At 42.0% G+C, this 22,164-nt stretch overlaps 1 protein-coding gene across 1 annotated transcript in view; it reads left to right on the forward strand.

Annotated features, from left to right (window-relative positions):
- shank2b (SH3 and multiple ankyrin repeat domains 2b) overlaps nucleotides 1-22,164 on the forward strand; it is a 222,288-nt gene that overhangs the window by 175,945 nt on the left and 24,179 nt on the right. Inside the window, exon 16 of the mRNA XM_085358502.1 lies at nucleotides 21,462-21,597. Coding sequence (XP_085214628.1) covers nucleotides 21,462-21,597 — 136 coding nt within the window. The remainder of the gene's footprint in view (nucleotides 1-21,461; nucleotides 21,598-22,164) is intronic.

The raw sequence follows: 22,164 nt of genomic DNA on the forward strand, positions 1-22,164 counted from the left end.
TAGCCTCAGAAGTATATTATCATATTTCAAGGAAATTTGCAATGATAATATTTACAATGATATAGAAAAAAAAGCTGAACAATATTCTTATGCAGCTTATAGTCAGCAACATTTATTAGTACTAATCAGATGTGGGGCATTTTCTAGCCCTATTTCAACAGTGAAGACATGTGGTCAGACTGGGTCTACTGCCCTCAAGGCTTATGGCACCTGCTCATCCCACTGAGCTAAACCATCAGAATGCAAAGTGTCAATCTGGTGCCACAAGGTGCCAGCAGCAGCGTTATGTTTTGACACATCAGCAAGTGCACCTCTGAGTGGCTCATTAAAAAAGAAGGTATTGGAGTTAGAGTCTAGACTTGAATCCAGTTGGCACGACCTTAAACAAACCTTTCATGCTTGAAAGGCCTCCAGTGTGGATGATCTAAAACAATTCAGCAAAGAAGAGTGAGCCAGCTTTCCTAATGTTATCCACTTATCAGAGACACTTGAATACAGTTTTGTTAAAGTGCAGCTATGTTTTCACACAGGTTTGGAATTTTTTTCTCTTAATAAATAAAATCATCATTTAAAAAGTGCATTTTTTATGTGTCTAATATGAAAATATGTTTGATGATCTGAAACATTTGAACAGCAAGTAGCAAACAAAGAAGACAAAGAAGCAGCAAACACAAAAACAAAAAGATATGAAGTGTATAAAAGTAGTGATCCTGCAGTTGTTGCATTTCCTCTTTTCAGAGTTTTAACAAACCCACAGGAGGCATAACTAGAGAGATATAAAGCTAAGACCTGGGAGTGATGAATTAGACTTGTGTTAACCCAGAGTGAAGTTAAAGGGGAAAAGAAAGAGCCCACAGCTCCTCAGAGTGCAGCTCAGATTGTGTGTGTAGTTTGTTTGTACAGGGTTTGGAAGTACATTTGTGTTTAGCGTGCTTTTTCCCACCAGGTGTTTCACTGTAGTGGATTATATTAGCCAGAAACGCAGTGTGTAATTCACGACCTATGTTTTTTCTGCAGCAACATTGAGCCAAATACTGAAAACAAGTCAAACATCACTTTTGGATCGACTGATGTAACAGACATTTGCTTAACTTTGTGCCGTTCTTTTGTTATCTTAACATGTGTTTGGACGCCTTATATTCAAGTAGGCTAATGAGTTCCTTTCCCTCATACACTCCTGTCACGTTACGCATACATGATGATGGCAGAGGAGAGAAACTATGAGAGAATCTGTGTGATTCTACATTACTAGAATACACAGTAGAGACTCTCAGGCTCTTAAAAACAAGGAGAAGCAGTTGGAATAGGAAAAAGTTTGTGGCTTTCTGTATGATTCCCTGTTGTGCTTCACAGTGGCTCCACTGTGGTAACAGCGGGACACATAAAAAGACATAAAGAGACATGATGTTTCTGGATTGTCTTAAACATAATGTCTGAGACTGATCAGAATTTGTTGATCAAAGGTCAAGGTCACTGTGACCTTACAAACCATAGCTCAGAATTAAACGACAAAGTTTCACACAAATGATTTTGTTCTGCCGAAACATTATCTGAGTACAGCTGTTGGCCGTCACCTAAAACAGGAACAGGAGAGAAACAGAAAGGGAGATAACGAAGGGATGATTCAGGGTCACCTTATTCATCCCTAACTATGAACTTTGTCGAAAGATTAGTCTGAAACCTAATTTTAACAGTACGGATGTCTCCCAAATCCAAACTGGAAGCTGGTTCCACAGTTTGAAGGATCTCCCTCCCACGTCTGAAAACTTTAGCAACCACATGGAAGCCTGCATGAGGAGAGTGAAGTCCTTTATTGGACCGGTACTGAAAAGTCACCCATATGCATAAGAATGAACAATAATAATAATGAATCTGGACAGAACTGCAAACTGACTAGTTGGGTAAATGCCAAATGGTCAAGTTCGTGTTTGTCTGGTGTTTTTGCTTTAACTCTAATCAAAATCATTCAGTGGAGAATTGCTCAGATAGGCACCAGTATGCACACAAACCCCACAAGTCAACACACAGGCGCACTAAAAAGAAAGTCACGTGATATTTAGTCTTAAAATAACGCTGGGAGGAAGCATCGTTTCCTATAAATAATTTATTTATAGGTACATCACACAAAGAGCAGCGTGCCTGAGCCCACATTGCTCAGAGAGCAGCTTTTTATTTCTGAAACAACTACAGCGCAGCCCACTATCAAAATATGGCATGAAAGTAAAACCTTTTAAGATGGCTGCACTGAGGCGAGAGAGAAAGAGGGATGAAATTTGGCAAAGCAGTTCATTGACAGAAGAAGCTCACTATCAAATTAAATCCGTATTTAAGAATGAGTGGTATGATCCATGCACCCCCGAACCTAAGCCACAGATAACGTTCTCAGTACCACTCCCACATCCAGTGACATCACACAGTAACCGTCGCTTAGCAACGGGAGAATGTTGGGCCTCGCTGTGTACACGGTGGAAATGCAGTTTTTAAGAGTAAAGCTTAGCAGAGCCTCGAAAGACTAAAGAGCAGTTTGCTGCTGAGTGCAGCGCCGCGGTTGGGGCTTTGTAGCGGTGGACTGGACCGGTGACGGCACCAGCTCTGGGTCTCCTGGTCAGGACCGTGCACAGAGCGATCTCAGTCTGAAATCCTGGTTCAGCGTGACATCTTCAAACAGTTGTAATGCAGTCGGAAAATCCTTTTTGGGATTTAACACCCAAAAACATTGGCAGCGAATAGGGCTGGGCCATATCATACCGTTCACGGTAATACCGGTATAATGTTGGGCAACGATAAGAAAATGAGATATCGTGATAGAATATGGGTAAAACGCGCATGCGCAGTGCCTTTGTTTTCATACGCACATGGCAGAAAAAGCATGGCGGCGACAGAGAACGAGGAGGGCGAAAGCGGATCGTTGAATGAAACGGATGAACCAGAACTGGTTTGTAAAATGCTGCAACTTCAGTGGTGTGGAACTGGTTTAGCTTTTGTCCGTCAGATACACAACAAAGCACTATTTTTGGTAGAGCATGCTAGCAGGCCGTCGTTATTACCGTGTGTTTTGGAATATACGGCACACTTAACCCTGGAGAACCAATGGGGTCAGAGCCGACCGCATTGGTTTTCTAGGGAAACCATGGTGTCAAATTTGACCCCATGGGTTCTCCAGGGTTAAAATCAATCCTTTGATATTTCTGAAAGTCGACAGAGCCCCTTATAATCCCGTGGGCCTTATGTATGAATTCCGGTTGTGTTTACTGACCTCGAAACGATTTTATGTACACGGCGCTCGAAAATCTGTCAAATGTTTTAGTGCGACTTTGCTAAGCTACAAAGCCGCACCGCTTGATGGATTGTCGGAGCATTACGGCTATCGTAGGCAGGAGCCTCGCGGAGTGATACATACTTTGCTTCAACATGATATTACCGTATTGTGTGTGTATAACCTCTTTTTAAGTTTTGTGGATATTATACATGGTTATGCTGAGGATATGTCGGCCAGTTTCCACTGGAAATGCCTTTTGGTTAAACTGTCAGCGAGGAATTTGCACTGTTACATTTTTATATAACTTTAATGCACATAAAAAACAGCTGCTTGTTTAAGTGAAAATACATTCATGGGGTTTTTTGCACTAATAAAGTTGTGGAGTTGTAAAGTATTTTGTCTAGTGTCAATTATATCGTCAGTTATATCATCAGTTATATCGTTATTGCAAATTTTCAAATGTATATCGTGATAAATATTTTTGGTCATATCGCCCTGCTCTAGCAGCGAACGATGTTTCCGGCTAAAGAGGATCCACTGATTGGATTTTCAGTCTACATAGATTTTGTTTGCAGCAATCAATGAAAATATCTTGTGCAGCTCCGTCTTCGTCTAGGCGTATCACAGTTTTTGTGTCCAGTTGTTTTTCATGCTTACTAGAAGATTACATCTTCCTCCTATTCGCATTTACAAATCTCTACAAATGTCTGATTAGAGTCGCACACGTAGGAAGAATTAGGCCATTAAAGTGTTAGAAGTCACAAAGATCCCCGCTTTAACTACCCTGGCATGCCAGATGGTTTGTTACACAGTGCCAGGGGCGTGTCCAGAAGGGCTTAGAGTGTCCACCACGCTCTCTACTTTCATTTATTTCTGCAGATTTTAAGTTATGAATCTACTAGCATATGATCCGTATGATGCTTTGTTACTGTAGATAAAGCTGCCCAATAATAACGTTGTTTCAGTTCAGTGTTATCTGAACTGTCACTGTCCACGGTTTACATTGCTGTGGACAAACAAATGCCTTCTAGAGAAAATGAGTTATCTGGCCACAGTGACAGGAGCTTTGTCTGGAGCAGCTTTCAGTCCTAAGAACACTGCACCAGCTGTCATGGTGCTAGCATCATGCTCTGGGTCAGGCTAAGCGGGTGTGAGCTCAGGGTGTGATGCAAGCTTTGTTTGACTGCTTGGCTCTCCACCACCTGGGCAGGGTGGTAGCTAACACCGTACACTATCAATTAGAGGTGGGAATCACCATACATCCCACGATACGATATTATCACAATACTTAACGCACAATATGATATTATTACAATTTTTTAAAATATTTTGCGATATTCAGATTCTGTACATAAAGGTAAACTTTATCAATATTCATTTAATCTAATATCAAAGTCTCACACTCAGTCTTTCTCTCATTTCAGTCAGTTTTATTGTTGACAAACTGAACGGTTTGTATTACAGTCTAGTCCAACTTAACTGAATGCAACCATCTGGTACAATTATAGCTATTCTGAACTATGCAATTTATGAAAACTATGCAGCCCCTTCAGCAACTGAAGAATTTGAAAGTAAATTAAAACAAAATATAATTTTACATTAAATAAAAAAGTTTTAAACTTAATTAAAATAAAACATGTCTTAAATTAAAATAAGTAAACTGTCATGTTTATTGCTGCCAAAAAACAAGTTAAATACATTTGGACAGTGAAGGAATGTCAGGATTCTTGCTCAGAAAAAGGATCAACATGCTCTGAAGTCAGAGTTCCAGTCCACAAAAACTTTTTTTGTAACAAAATATCGATTTCTGCCGTCCCTGTATCGATACATTATTAGCAAACAAAATATCACGATACTACACAGTATCGATTTTTTCCCCCACCCCTACTATCAATTAGTGTCCTCTCCGCTGCAAAACAGCTCAGCAACAGTTTGTCTTTCATCCTCGGGACGTAAATGTTGAACTGCAGTGACTGGAGTGAGTGTCAGTGTACCTGCAGTCAGAGTGGATTTCAGGGGGACTGGAGTGAGCCTGACCTTGTGTGGGTGTTTCCAGGAAAAATACAGTCAGCGTCGAGCTGATGTGCTAGGTTGAAGGCAGCAGGGCATTGCTGAACACACCGAGGTGCGTGTAGCATGTGTGTGCACACACGTATATGCGCTCTCATCGTCAGTTTGATATTCAGAGTCGAGACTCTTTTAACTAGGACTCTGAGTCATCAGAGTAAAACTCGTCTCATCTTCTTTCAAACCTTCATTTGCTTCATGATGTTGTCCTGCATCTCTCGTACACGTGCGCGCGCGCGCGCGCGCACACACACACACACACACACTTTCTGCCTGTATATTTCTGTGTTTAATGAGTCTGCTTTGATATACAGACAGCAGCTTCCTACAAGGGGGAAAAACACACAGAATTCAGAGAGCTCTCACCCAGCCCTCAGTCTTACGTGAGTGCTGGGAGGTAAAGACGCAGAGGCAGATCAGGGTCCAAGTTTCTGTGAACGCTGCTGCTTTTAACATGATATGAAGATATGAAGGCAAGTACACGTACATGCCACTGTGTGTGACTACCAAAAATACCACAAACTGCAGCTCCTCTAATGTCCACTTGAGACTAGTTAAAAAACTAATTTCCTCACAGCAATAAAAAGCATTTTCATGTCCGGGTTCTCAAAAACAGTTTTAGTCTATCTGGACAGTTTCCCTTCCATAGCAACAAGGTGCAGCTGATTAGCTTTTCCACCTGTGCTTGGGTTTTCTCTGGACGCTCTGGCTCCCTTCTACATTCCAAAGAAAACCATCCATTCACTTCTGCTTATCCTTTTTCAGAGCCTACCCCAGCTGTCTTAGGGCGAGAGGCAGGGTACACCCTGGACAGGTCGCCAGTCTGTCGCAACCATTTGGGGTGGCTGTAGCTCAGGTGGTAGAGCAGGTCAGCTACTAACCCGAAGGTTGGTGGTTTGATCTCAATCTGCTCCAGTCTGCATGCCAAATAACCTTGGGCAGATACTAACCCCATGTTGCTCTCCGATGCACCCATCGGAGTGTGAATGTGTGTGAATGTTAGATAGGCACTTACAAAAAGTGCTGGTATGATTGGGTGAATGAATTAGTTGTATAAAGCGCTTTGAGTGCTCAGAGTAGAAAAGCGCATTTGCACTATGGGCAATTTAAAGTTTCTAGTTAGCCTATACCCACTGACTGCATGTCTGTGGAGTGTGGAGGAAGCTGGAGTACCAGAGAGAACCCAAGTTAACTCCACAAAGAGGGTCTCAGGACCTCCTTGCTGTGAGGCAAAGGTGTTAACCACTGTGCTGCCTGATCCTGTTGCAGGATGTCATCTTAAATGTTGATACTAAATTAGCCAAGGATGTAAGGTAGATAAAGTGCTTTAGGTGTATAGAATTAAGTATGCATGAATAGCTTCTACTATTATGGCCAGTATACCCTTACTGGCCACCATACCAGTATGGGTGTACTGGTTTGCTTGCCAAATACTGCAAGATTTATTTGCACACTTACAATTAATCATTTTCAGAAGTACTGCCGTCACTGGTCTCCTTTTGTTTTCTCTATAAAAATCACCTCCAATAACATTCACACTGTAACTAATACTAACATGGCCTACCTTTACAGCAAAAAGAAGCAGTTTTTGGACTGAAACAGTGACACTGAAACCTGTCACATGTCAGGTCTTTCAATCACAGTTATTGAAACATTGCTGAGATTCAACTTTTCCGCAGAATTGAACCTATTTTGAACCAGAGCCTGGCCGACACTGGCCTGATGGGGAGAGTGCTTACACGGCTGTTTAGGGAATAAAAGAATCTGAGCTTAATATATAAACCAACAGTCAGAACAAATCGTCTGTTTATATTTTGTGTTTCTGAAAAAAAGTATATAATGAAATATATAATATATTATAATAAATATGAAATCATATAGTAATATATAAATATCTTAATATGCTGTTTCACATATAAATATTTTGATGAAATATTATTTAATAAAATGGAAATATTAGATCACCAAACATTAATAGTGTTATCAGTTTTAAAACCCTGTGTTGGTCGGACTCTAATATGTAGTACAAGCAGTATGTTAGTGCTACTGCTGCTGGCTGACCCATAGGCTTGATCATGGATGTTTTCCAGTTGTTGTTGTCAGATACTGTTCATCAGCTGGAGGGCTACTTCTTCTTTTGTCCTCTACTTGTCCAGCTTCTTGGGATCTTTTAAGGACACGCTGCACACCATGCCAAGATTTACGTTTTTAGCTAATAGTTCTTTGAGAATCACCTAACAAGGTCCGTTTTATTTAAAATGTCTACACTGTGTTATCTTTGGCATTTTTCATAGATTCAACTAAAGAAATGGGAACAAAATGTTTCTTTTCTTCAAAGTGCTACAGTGTAGCACTTTGAATATTGTTCAAGAACAATTTAAAAACATTGAAGAAAGTCTAGTTCCTTGGAAGCAAGACATAAAGAAATGAGGACTGACTGCAGTATGTGTACGTGTGTGCCAAGTTTGGTTGTTCGACTCCAGGTTGTGTAGGGCGCGTTTGCAGACTGACAGACAGAGATTTGGTGAATTAAAGTGAGATATTGAAAAAGGAAAGTACAGTATTTCATAGTTAGCTACTTGTCATGATCCCCGCTTCTTCACTGTTGCTAGTCATTTAATCCTAGCTTGCATTCAACCTTAACTTCCTGTTTTTGGTTCAGTCAAGGACATAAAGCTGCTGCCGCTGGACTGCGATGGCCCTGAGCTTTTTAGAAGGGACAATGTTATGTCCAGGTCCATCAGCATGTCATGTCCTTTCATGTCTGCTGCTGATTTGTCTCTGTTTACACACAACTGCTCAGAGGTTTTTGATGCTACAAGAAAAATGGTCCGCAAGTAGTTTTTATTTTTAATTTAGTTCCATCAACCACCTCCCTTACTGCATGTATAAAATTATAAACACGAAGCTTTTGCACACTACTGTATATACAGTGAAGACAAGTCAGGTGACCTCAGTGAGGGCCTGTTAATCCCTGCCTACTCCGGCATCTGGATTAGTCGGGTGACATCATATCACGGTCTGCACAGGTCAGATTATAATTGGTTAATCAGATTTGTGGCTGTCAGTAAGTGAGGCAGCAATACTTACATTAGAAGAGATTGGATTGGGCGATCAGAGCTCGGGGCAGCCCGTGTACAGCTAAATGGTCTGGATGATGCCTAATGGTTATGATAATGACTTCTAAATAGGCCCTTCTGCTTGATCTGCTGCCTTTTACATGCGTATTATATGGAGGCTCTGATTTCCCTGAGTGTTTTGCATCCATATGTGATGTGTTTGGCTGCTTGTGTGTGTTTGTGTACCAATGATTAAACTGCTAATTTTACAGCCATAAAGCTGCTGCTTCGTTGCTGTTTTCCTGGACTGTTTTGCCAGTTTATGGTCTTCCGATTTCAAATCTCTTTTGTGTCTTTTTCCATGTAAGAGGACCAGAAAGAACACTATTCACTCTTCTTCTTCTTTCTCTCTCACCTGTGCCCTTTCGGGGTTGCCACAGGGGATCATCTGCCTCCCTCTCACCCTCTGCACATCCTCCTTCACTACATCCATTCATCCTGTCTATGGTCTTTTTCTCCTGACTGGAAGCTTTTGACCAATATATTCACTATTCCTCTTCTGTACATGACTACACCATCTCAGCCTTGCCTCTCTGGTCACTCCGAATAAAAATCTTGAACTGTGCCACCTCCAGCACAGCCTGCTGTCTTTTTGTTAATGCCACCGTCTCCAAACCAAACATCAGAGTGCGTCTCACTACCAACTAAACCTTCCCTTTCACTCTTGCTGCTGCGTTTGTGTCACAAAGCATCCCTCACTATCGTCTTTGCCTCTCTTGTGCAATGTCCATTAAGCATAAGATAGTAGTGTTACTATCTTATTTAGCCCGAGACACAGTAAAAAAGCTGCTGTGTTGTATTGTAGCAGTTGCCCGAACCCCCATGAGTCGTCCCCAGTAAGGACATGTGAAAATGCAGAGTTTCACACACACTTTTGTTTTTCACACTTCTTTATCCACACTCTTGTACTCTTTGTTCCTGGCTGCCACTCACTGCTGACTGCTGAGCTCACTGCTGAGGAGAGGATAATTAGTTACACCCAGCTGGTGCACCAAAACCAAAACCATACTGCGCACATTCATCTTGCACTGCTGGATTCCAGTATGCAGTGGATACCTGGCCATGGGAAGGTGTTTAGCTCAAACTTGCAGCATACACCTGGTGGTTGGGTCAGCTCGAGTGTGATTAGCATGTTTACGTCTGCCCAAATGAAACAGATCAAGGTAGAAAACAAGTTCACTTTATTCTGACTAAAGAGCTCAGGTGTAAAAACAGCCTCAGAGACGTACATTCAGAATACTTATATGTAAGTAAAGCTATTACAGTAGAGCTTCAGTAGGGAAAATTAATGACCTACTCCTTCTTTTTTTATTTGAATTCTATAATATTTTTTATATATTGTCTTTTTTTTAAGATAATAAACGTGATTATACAGGTTTTTTTAAACCAAGCTCAATTTGTCTGATTTTTCTGGTCCAAATAAACAGATCTGACCAATCGGAAGACTGCATTTAGCAACAAGTGCACTCATAGCTCAAATCGCACACTGGTACCAAATATACTGTATTTTTCGGACCATAAGGCGCATTAAGCGAAACCAAACAGTCAGATAAGTCAAACTTTATTCAACTCATTCTTCTTGCTTCCTCCACTTCTGTACCATTGATTCATTAATGTTGAATTCTCTGCAGCTGCTCTGTTCCCATGTTGTTGCAGTATATTAATGACTAACCTCGTATTGTGGATGGACTATCGCAGTTGTTCTCCTGTACGTAGCACACCACTATATATACCAGCTAGCCCAACTTCAGTAACCCTACAAACGTCACTGCTGTTTAGTTTTCTGTCTTCATTTATGTTGGAAGTGATAGCAGAGCTGTACGTTTGAATTTTTCAGAAATCTCTCAGTCAGAACATGCTATATCATGTTTAGGTGGAAACTAGCGAGCTAACTTCCTGCTAACTCTGTTACATAGGGCTGGGCGATATGACCCAAAATTCATATCTCGATATTCTTTAGCTGGATGGCGATATAAGATATATATCTCGATATTTAACAAAAAGAGAGTTCTTAGTCAAAGCTGTGTCCCAGATGTCACACAGGCACTTTTATTAACATAGAGCATAGATGTACATAAAATTTACTCAAAAATAAATTATGAGCATTTATTAAATAATAATGCTCCATAAATAAAAGAAAACAATGTTGTTTTTGTGCATAACAAAAAGCTCACAATTGTGCAGTCAAAATGTAAACTCTGGCTACATTCACTCTGCAGGTCTTGATGCTCAATTCCGATTTTTTGATCAAATCCGATTTTTTTGTCAGCGTGTTCACACTACAAATAAAATGCGACAGCAAAGGCGCTCTAGTGTGAACGCTCAAAGCGGCCCGCATGCGCAAAAGAAGACTTCACACACAACACGCTCTGTTTAGACCCAGAGCAAACAGTATTGTTTGACTGATGGCCCTTAATATAAAGACTTCGGACTTTACATTTCCCAATTTTTGCTTTAAGTTATTTTGTTATTGACATAATAATGTAAATAACCTAATAATGATCCTTATTGCTGTTTTAGAGGAGCGGTGCTTCAAAGGATAGCTGCAGATTTCTGTCAGAATCTGCAGATTATACAGTACAAATAAAATGTTTGTACATTGTCTTCCCAACAGTTTCACTGATATCTACACTGGATGGCCAGGAAGCGTTTGCGATGTCTTCTCTGGCGCTTCTCTGGCGCTGATAATTGGCGTCTGTCTTGTGTCAGTGACGTAAAAGACGGATTTAATGCGACCTGACGGTTCACACAGCAGTCGCTTTCTAAAACATCGGATATGTATCGGATAGGGGTGCAACGATACACAAAATTCACGGTTCGGTTCGGTTCGATACTTTGGTGTCACGGTTCGATATTTTTTCGATACAAAAAAATGTTCAAGCATTTTTAATTTGTCATTTATTAAAATTATAAATATATATTTTAACTCAAAAGTACAGTTTTTAAATTTAACCCTAACCCTTGTGCGTGTTTTTTATTTTGACAGCGAATGCACACCTGCGGACCACTTATGTGCAGCCCTGGTTATTTAGCTCGTCATATTGCAGCCACAGAAATTCTTTTGTCCATGAAACCATAAAGCTGCACTTTCTTTTTGCCTTATAGTCTGATTTGTCATAACTTCTCCGTTTTGTGGTAAGCTTTTCTTTGGCTGTCACTTCTTCACCCTGACCTGTCTTATTTGGCTCAGCAGAACTGAAATGCTTTTACACACGCACTCACATAAGCTCAGCGATTCTCTGCACGATCAACCTCTCACATGTTTAAGCTTGCTGCGGGAGATTTCACTTGTCATGTTTGCATAGTAAGCTAACGATTAATAAGACGATGTCAGAGGAATTGGTGCACAAATTATCATCACTCACAGATCAGTGCTGTCGCTCTCTATACACAGTTCGCACAATTGCAAAGTGAAAGCAAAAAAACAAGCGCAAATTCAAACGCGACTTCAATATGTCACATATTGACATAATTACCCAGCTACATTTCCGAAAGAATGCAAAAGCATTGACATATATTTTTCCTACAATAGCCCGACGGGCAGGGAAGAGATAGATTTTGGTAGCCCGACTGAAAAAATCGCTAGCTCCAGGACGTCGGGCTAGCGATATTGCAAGCCCTGTATCTGATTGAGGAATCACTCATCTTTGGAAAAGAGAGTTTATTACAGAGAAATGGCTCTTTCCAAAATAAAAGCTATACTATCCGCTTCTTCTGGGCTATATTCTCAGCAGCATAAGGAGAATCATGTGCTAACAGCTGTCTAAATGACTCGGCTAAAGTTAGTAGCATGCTTGCTTTTTTTTGTCTGCTTCCACTTGTCTTTGCACTACGATGATGTCGGCGTAAATGTGCAGTCATATTCGTTGTGTTCCCACTAGTGCTTTCAGGTTAATCTCGTTGAAATGACCTTAACGCCACAACACGGCAAATCTCCGTTAACGAGCTACCGCCGATCGCTCCGTGCATGGGGCTAGACGGCCAACACGTTAACGAGCTAACTGCGCTAACACACTAGTTCACACCAATGTAATTGAGCATTGCATGGCACATCCAACATACTGTTTTACTTTAGTCCATGACTCGCTTACCTTCAGGGTCATACGTCACATGAAAACCAAAATAATTCCAAACGCCAGATCTGAATGAGAGTGGGGGAGGTCCATGTTAAAAGGAGAGCTTAACTTCTGTCTCGCTAGCTTGCCCTGCGCTCTTCCTTCTGACTATGCTGTCTGTGTTGAGCGCTCAGTGGATCTGCGCTGGACAGTGCAGCCTAGGCGGAGTAGTCGAACACAGATTCACTGAGCGCTCAACACAGACAGCATCGTCAGAAGGAAAATTGATAAAATAAATTACAAATGTTGTATTGTTCGATACATATGCGTACCGAACCGAAAGCACTGTATCGAATGGTTCAATATCGATACGAATATCGTTGCACCCCTAGTATCGGATTCAGTACCACATACGAAAGTGACCCAGATCGGATTTGAAAATATCGGATTTGTGCCGTTCACACTGTCATACCATGATCGGATATGGGTCGCATAGGGTCAAAAAAATCGGATTTGATGCGCTTTCGCCTGCAGTGTGAACGTAGCCTAACAGACGCTGAGCATAGTAACAAAGACAGATTTCACAGCTGCTCTGTTCCCAACTTCTACTGTGTGACTGACAGCCTGGAGTTTGAAATCCTCTTCGTAACCACGTCTCTTAACAGGTGCCATTTATGGTCCTTATTCACAGTAAGGTAATATTACGTTGAAGCACAGTACGTATCACTCCGCGAAGCTCCTCGGTAGCCGTAATGCTCTGACAATCCATCAAGCGGTGCAGCACCGTAGCTTACCAAAGTCGTACTAAAACATTTTTTGACAGATTGCTGAGCGCTGTGTACCACATAAAATCAGTTCGCGGCCATCAAGCACAACCAGAATTCATACATAAGGCGCGCTGTCAACTTTTGAGAAAATGCAAGGATTTTAGGCTGTGCCGCGCCTCTGGGCTGTATGCCGTTAGCGTGGTTAGCGTGGTTAGCTCGTTAGCGTGGTTAGCTAGCTAACACATTGACAGCGTCCAGCCCCACGCACGGGTCGATGCGCAGTAACTCGTTAACGGAGATTTGCCGTGTCCATCTTGTCACTTCCTGCAGGTGAAGCCATGGGGGAGGAGGGGGAGTTGTGTTCAGTGAAGGAGGGGCGAGGCCGAGTAACGTTGCGTAAAGACAAAAGTGGACGAAAGAGAGGCAAACTTGAGGCTCCACAAGTATAGTTATAACGTAACATAGACTATATCTATATAAAAGATATTGTCACATCTTATATCTCGTATAAAAATATATCGATATTTTTTTAAAACTCGATATATCGCCCAGCTCTACTGTTACATTTAATAAATTCTGTTTTCATGGATGCCTGAATGTTAAACTTCATAGTTACACCTGGTAAAGCAGCAACGCTGATCATTTTATTAAAGATGAAAGAATTTAGACAGTTTTTAACTCTCAGTGATGCTGCAGTGTTCGTTTGACTTTGAGACCTGAAGCCGACGGAGTTTAGGACCCAGATTACTCCGCGAGGCTCCTGACTACGGTAGCCGTAATGCTCCGACAATCCATCAAGCAGTGCGGCTTTGTAGCTTACCACAGTCGTACTAAAACATTTTTGACAGATTTTTGAGCGCCGTGTAGCACATAAAATCGGTTCGAGGTCAGTAAGCACAACCAGAATTCATACATAAGGCGCACTGTCGATTTTTAAGAAAATTAAAGGAGTTTAAGTGCACCTTGTGGAAATAGTAAAATGACACTATTGTACCTAAGACACACAAATAAACTCCGCTCTGGCTCACTGAACTGATTCTTCTGCCTCCTCAGATGTGTTCCCAGTTCTGCCCCACTGACATCCTGATATATGTATGAAAGCAATTCTAATACAGCTTCAACTGCTGGATCAAACCATGCAATTCTTCCTGTGAACTGGATGAACCACAATCTCTGTTTCTTCCTTTTCTCTAAATGTTTTTTGAGGAACTTTAGAACCAGCACATCATCACTTCATGTCAACTTAATTTTTGTTTCTTTTTTCTGAGGACGAATCTCTGCAAAACCGCAACAGTGTGTGTAGATTTGGATCCGTAAAATTTTGTGCTGTTTTTATGCATTGTGCTTAGTTTGTAATGTCCTTAAGTATAAGAATAACTTAATTGATCCAAGAGGGAAATTCATGTGTCTGTCATAGCTCACCTGCTATTTGTATGGGTATTAAAAAGCCTGATGGCTGTGGGTGCAAATTATTTTCTGTATCTCTGTGTTTAACAACAGTAGGAGAGGAGTTTTGCAGTACTGATGTTTTCTGTTCCATAAAGATGTTGTAAAGCGGGTGATCAGACTTATTCAGGATGGCTTCTAATGTCTTCAGGATGCATCTTTCCACCACCTACCCCAGCATGCCCAGCCTGGCTCCAATTACAGAGCCAGCCTTCCTCACTAGTTTGTCCAGTCCTCTTGTAGTCTTACTTCTGTTGCTGCATAAACAGCAGACCCCAGCATACAACAGCACATTTGTCACCATAGACTGATAGAACATCTGCAGCAAGTTACTCCAGATGTCAAGAGATCTTTGTTTCCTTAACAAAAGGAGGCAACGATCATCAAATATCATTTCCTTTGTCTTAGAGGTGTTCACTATGAGGTTGGTTTTGTGACTCCAGTCGCTGAAGGCTTTTACAAGATCCCTATATTCAGATTCCTGTCCATTTCTGATGCACGCCACAATGGCAGGGTCAGCCAAGTATTTCTGGATTTGGCAGGACTTGTATTTGTATTTGAGTTGTATTTGAAGTCTGCTGTAAACAATGTGAAAAGGAACACCCAGGACAGTCCCTCGTCAAGCCCCCATGCTGCTCATTCATGTCCCAGAGACACAGTTACCCAAACTGACAAACTGTGGCCTTTCTCTTAGGTAGTCTGTAATCCAGAAAACAGAGAAGGAATCTACTCGCATCTCTGTGAGCTTGTCTTTTCGGTTGGATGGTATTGAAAGGACTTTAAAAATCAAAGAACATAACTCTCACATGAGCGCCAGATTGCTCCAGATGAGCTAGGGCTCTGTTTGCATGCAAACTGCAGAGGAAGTTTGTCTTTGATCTCAAGTCTCAGTCGGTGAAGAATCAGCCAAGTTTTTCATGATATGCGATGTGAAGGCCACGGGTCTATAGTCGTTCAGTTCGGGTGGACGCTTTATTTTTGGTACCAGCACAGTACGGGATGTTTTCCACAATGTCGGCACCTGCCCCAGTGGTAGGGCTTTCGTCGCTTTGGCTCTCGACGAAGGCCGTCGCACTTTTCTCCTCTCCCTTCCCTTATCTTCCCTGCTTAGCTTCTGTGTCCTTGTCTAGTCTCATCTATTTTCTACTCTTGCCCTGGAACACTCTCTCACAGTCTGTTCTCTAAAACCTAAAAGAGGAATTATGGATTTGATCAACTGGTCCCTGAATGCAATTGACACCCTCTTCTCAACGAGAAGCCTGGGCTCGGGTGAGCCTGAGTGTCCTGGAGGGACGTTCCCTGCTGGATACACGATGGGTGGGTGGCATAACTGGAGGGTCGTGTGCCTGGCTGTACTGTCGATCGAGGACATTGAAGATATCTACCTTTTCGGAACCATGATAACAGGGTTCTTGCTGATCGGAGCTGGCTTGGCCCTGGCTAATCGAAGATTAAAGAAAGCGGAATCGGCTGTTCAAAACACCACAAGGCTGCCCGTTGGGATTGAAACGATGGGACGAGTCGTGAGTTCTCAAAATGGGCTCATTGAGCGCAGCACGGATAAGATCTTGGAGAAGCTTACGGCTGCCGTGAACACTCAGACTAAGACTTCTGAGCGAAAATTGGATAACATCTTGGAGAAACTCACAGCGGTCGTGAGTTCTCAGAATTTGCTCTTTGAGCGCAAGAATGATAACATCATGGAGTGTAAGATGGATAACATCTTGGAGAAGCTCACGGCTGTCCAACGGGAGATTGAGAGACCAGTGTCGGACTGCTAGAACAGCTTTGAAATTTACATGAGTTGTTCGCACTAAAGTAAAAACCACCATCATTTCATGCGGCTACCATTTTGGTGCCAGCTGTGGTCTCAAGGCTGGAGCTGAACATAACAAATTCTCACCCTAATAACAGACTGTGTTTAGACTGTTCCCCCCATTCCATGCAAGGCTACCTGGGTCTGCTGGAAGACTGTTTACTTAGCCTGGCAGGGCGAAGGACACTATCAGCTAACTCAGGACACACACACGCATACACATACACTGATACACACTCATCCCCCTCCCTTTTCAAACGCCTTCGATGCTTGTTCCCTCCCGGGACAGATGGCGGGTCGACTGGACCAGCACAGACATGCTGCAGGACCGGATGCGCTGTCTACACCGGCTCTCTCTTACCCTTACCCGCCCCTGTTGCTTGTCTTGTGTTTCTGTAGTGTATTGACAGTCATGTGCTTTTTGTGCCCGGGAGCAGGTTTACTTTATGTAAACAGGATTAGATCGCGGCCACGCAGGTATGTCCGCTTCATTTATACGAAAGCAACAGCGATATTCCACCACTGTTCCACCATAAATAAATATTATCAATGTAACTAAAGATAATGCAGCACCTGATCCTTTTATTGATGTCACACAGATACATACAGGTCATTTCCTAAAAAAGGGAAATGTACTACTAACATTCTATTACATGTATGTGATTATTACAGATGTAATTCATATTTCAGAGTAGTAATTGTAAATTACTTCGTGTAATCAAGATGAGAGACCACGGCTATAAAAGCGAAGGTGGATTTGGGAAGTCTGTCGCAGCCATGTCCTGTCCGTATATGCGACCAACCCATTGCGGAAGGTGCAAGATTGATAAGGAGAGTCCTCAGAATTCAGCGTATATTGCGGGATAGACAGGATCCTTTAGCTCAGCGCGACAGTGTGCTCATTGAGAGATATCGATATTCCCGTGAGGGTATTATTTACTTAACCAACTTGTTGACGAGGGGGTGCAGGACCACCACCTGTCTTTTTTTCCTCTGCCCTTTTCTTGGTTGCTGTTATGAACAAACTAACAGAGTATTACAGGCCAGTATTACCTTGCCAAGAGACGAAAAGCAATCTAAGAGATAAATATTACCATTCTGTAGAATACTCCTGTATTCCACTTTTACTTGTTCCCATGTTCTTGTGGGTCCTGTTGTGGCTCTAATGTGAAAGGGGATATAATATAACATATTATAATATAATATAATGCCATATGATATTGGACAATATAGTGTCATATGATAGATCTACCCTACCACCTACTGGTGTTGGCCAGAGGGGCCGATGGCGCGATATGGCAGCCTGGCTACAACCGTAGCTGCCTCCACCAGTGTGTGAATGTGGGAGTGAATGAATAGTGGTATCGTACAGCGCTTTGGGTGCCTCGGAAAGCGCTATATAAACCGAATCCATTATTATTATTATTATTATTAAATTACCTACGAGTTTGATTTGTCAGCAACTTTCTGCCAGCCCTCTCTCCTTGCTTTTGCAGCCTTTGCAGTGTTCTCTTGCGTTTTAATTAAACTCTGAAACTCCTGAAATCCCGCACTCATGAGTTCTTGCTCTGCTGCCGAAAAATACCGAGCCGAGCGCACTCCTTCGACATTTTCGCCGACCAATCAGCGGGTTGCCGATCAATGTTTCTACTATCGATGCGTAGCCCCTTTTACGACACCCAGTGATGTCACATTACTGCGTCCAGCTGTACTAATCATCAACAACAGGTGTGTTCGGGGAACCGGATTAGCGAGCTCACGGTTAGCGCGATGGTTTGGTCTTGGATGTTTCATTTGATCTTGGATGTAGTAAGCGACGTACGAAGCACAGGGCCCAGGGAAAGAAGCTATCCCTGAATCTGTTTGTCCTGGTTTTATGTGACCTGTACCGTCGGCCTGACGGTAATAGTTCAAACAGTTGGTTGCTGGGGTGAGAGTAGTCCTTGATGATATTGCCAGCTCTGCTGAGGTACCGAGAGTTTGCAGTGACCTCCAGGCTGGGCAGAGAGCAGCCAGTGATCTTCTGGGCTGTGTTGATGACCCTCTGCAGTACTTTCCTGTCTGCAGCTGAGCACCCTGCATACCATGTTGTTATGCCGTACGTTAGGATGCTCTCTATGGTGGCTCTGTAAAATGTCACCAGCAGCCTCTCCTCCAGGTTGTTCCTCCTGAGCACTCTCAGAAAGTGGAGACGCTGCTGGGCCTTTTTAACCACCGCCGTAGTATTTGCAGTCCAGGAGAGGTCATCAGATATCTGCACGCCCAGAAACCTCATGGAGTGTACCCTCTCCACACAGTTCCCGTGAATGTAAAGTGGGGCCGGGTCTGCTCTGCCCTTCCTGAAGTCCAAGATAAGTTCTTTAGTTTTCGTGGTGTTCAGTTGGAGGTTGTTAACTGAACACCACTCAGTCAGTTTGTTGACCTCATCTCTGTAGTCCGACTCCTCCCCCCTTGAGATGAGTCCAACCACTGTGGTGTCATCCGCAAACTTTATGATGGTGTTTGAGAGATGGGTAGGGGAGCAGTCTGATCTGAGGAGTTTGGAGGCTCAGTTGACATCTTGGGGTGTTTGTGATATGATTGTGTTTAGTTGTTAGGTATACATCAAAGTATCATCAGTGTGATTTTACAGATACAGTGAAATAGGTAGTGTAAAAATGCTAACATAACTTATCACTATTTAATCAACATTTCAAAATCAGACAAGATATATTTGCATATTTTACAAAGTTTTGAACACTTTTAACATAGTAGAGTTACTATTGCTGCTTTTGCTTATAGTTTAATGTTCAGTGAGAGAAATCTAGTCGGTTTTGTGCTTGAACAAGTGCATAAAAGTCAGGTTCACTATCCAATTATTCTCTTCCACTTAACCTTATCAGGATCACCTACTCCAGCTACCATAGGGCAAGAGCTGGGGAACACCCTGGCACAGTGCTAACACAGAGAAACAGATAACAACCCCACCGCCATGCTGCCCCATGGCTCGGTGTCTTAGGTGGAAATAAAAAGGTCAAAATCCATCACTGGGAATGTTTACTAACATATAAAGCTAGCCATCTTCTGGGCATCTCTCTTGATGTATGGAACGTTCTCCTCTTTAAGAGAAGAATGAAAATCCAGCACTGATACCGACTTAAAGTGCTCGATAACAAATTGCAACAAACTGTGATTCAGTACTCTTGCCCTGATGGAGTTAGCGGTTTTGGTATAATAATACAATCCACTTTAAAAGTCCAACTTTTTTGTACAGCCACCATCACAGCTGTGTCACAGACATCACAGCTTTCCTCCAAGAACAAAAAGTCCAAATTGTTTCTTTGTTTTTAATTGAAGCTTCAGATTTCTCACCGTGTCCTTGAGCCATTATTATATGAGCTGATGTTTATGACGTATACATGGAGAAACATAGAGGGCAGCAGCCAGGCTCCTTTATGAATATTGCAGCCATGAAGATTTTGTTGATTCCTTCAGCTGCTTATTTTGAAAATTGTTAATCAATTTCCTGGTTTCATTGTCTTTTATTTGGACGTACAGAGGTGTAAGAAGTCTGTTCTCTTGTCTGTCACTGTTATGTAGAAGGAGATTGTACAACTCTGGCCTGTACGTTGCTGTGAAATAAAGTATTTGTCCTTTCCTGAATGTTTCAGATCATCCAACTAGCTTTAATATACATTAAAAATAACCCCTGTGAATACAGAATGATTATTTAATTCATTAAGGTCAGTTTTCATGATTCAGCAATAAGAAAGAGATTTTGGCAAAAATTGGCAAGATGTCAAAAGCATCTTGATCATCACCGAGACTTTTGGGGAAATTATCTGTGACAAAAGTCCCCGAGACAAAATGTAAACTTTTTGGAGGTTTTGGACGAGCTACGTCCAGATGAACAGAATCAACCTTTTGGGATTTACTTACCTGGATGATTGAGCATGCATCAAGACACTTTGATTAAGGCTAAGTGTAAACAGAATTGTATGCAGCCCGTGGGTGAACCCTGGGTAATTACCAGGATTTGTATCTTGTTTTCTCATGACAAGCGTTTATCCACAAAGCTCAATATTTTGCTTTCAACAGAATTTTGTTCCAAAGGTGTTTGAGTGGTTTTTGTAATTATGTGATCTTTGCAGATTCCAAATCCTAAAGCAAAGTAGCAACATTCCTAAATTTCCTTCATTTAGACAGCTTCTCGGTTTGCAGACTAACACAACATTTTTCAGCTCCATGCGTCTCAAAGCTGCTTTTATAATTCTATGAAAGTTTTTGTGATCGAGGAATGGTTCACACCAGCCGGTCTTTCAACAGGTTTTGACAACGGCACAAGTTTGTTTTTCATGCACTTTGCAGGTTTTAATTTAGAACATTATATACACGTTTCTATGATATTGTGAAGAAGAATTACAAGGATTTAATATGTTTCAAAATCTTTTAATGGCAAATAAATAAATTAGTTTTGGCCACAGCTGTAGAGAAGATCAGTGCTGGTCAGTCACTGAACTTTGTAGATCTTCATTTATACATTTATGTCCTTAGACAGAACATCTGACTCAAACTAGCTCATGGCACAGTTGTTAGCACAGAGACTCACTCGCTTTAACTGCTTGAAATATGTCTACACAGTGTGTTCAATAAAAATACATTTTAGTAACGTTTTAAATCAAACTAGTGGATGTGGTGGCTGGAGAGACAGTTTACCAGTCTGGTTGGTTTCCAGTAGAAAATGCTGGTTTGCACTGTGAAGCCATACTTGCACTTTTCACAGTTTCTTTTGTATTGAATTTTGCATCTTCAGATTTAAATGAGCAGCAGTTTTCTCCCACACAAAACTGAGGTGTCGGTCCAGTGTTTACATGTTTGTGCTGTTCATAAATACGCAGTTAATAACATGAGCAAAGATGCAGGATAAGAAAACTTTTGGTTTGTTTGTGGCAGGTGAACCAGGAGAATGTGGTGAAGGTGGGCCATCGACAGGTGGTCAACATGATCCGCCAGGGAGGCAACCGGCTCCTGATTAAGGTGGTGACAGTGAGCCGGAATCTGGACCCCGAGGACACAGCACGCAAAAAAGGTACAGAGACTGAAAATGGCTGCCAGTCGTGTTTAGACATGGATTCGAGAATATAATCGTCATGAGGTGCTTCAGCTGAGGAGCAGCAGAGCACAGCTGTAGCATACAGCCTGCTGTAGTACAGTGCTGTGTGAACCTGATCACAGATGTACCTCCTGTATTAAAATATTAAAGTGACACACTGACTGATGATTTAGTTCACTATTATCTGTATAGCTAGAAGAAATCTCAGCGCACTATGTGTTGTAAAGCAAATCCTTTTTAATAGCCAAACATCCATCCATTTGCTCCCACTTTTCCAATTCAGGGTCCCGGGAGGAGCTGGAGCCTATCCCAGCTGTCACAGGGCATGAGGCAGGGTGCACACATATAGAGACAGACCGGTCACGCTCAGATTCATGCCTACTATAAATTTATAATCACCAGTTAGCTAATGTGTTTGGACTGTGAGAGGAAGCTGGAGAGACATGGTGAAAACATGAAAACTCCAAGCAGGATCTCCTTGATGTGAGGTCACAGTGCTAGAGACCAACAGAGGTCAGCTAGAGGTCAACAGGAAGAGACCTC

Source organism: Diplotaxodon limnothrissa, linkage group LG1, assembly GCF_057381915.1.
Source record: "Diplotaxodon limnothrissa isolate DT_005_m linkage group LG1, D_limnothrissa_male_GT1.1, whole genome shotgun sequence".
Classification (NCBI taxonomy): Eukaryota; Metazoa; Chordata; class Actinopteri; order Cichliformes; family Cichlidae; genus Diplotaxodon; species Diplotaxodon limnothrissa.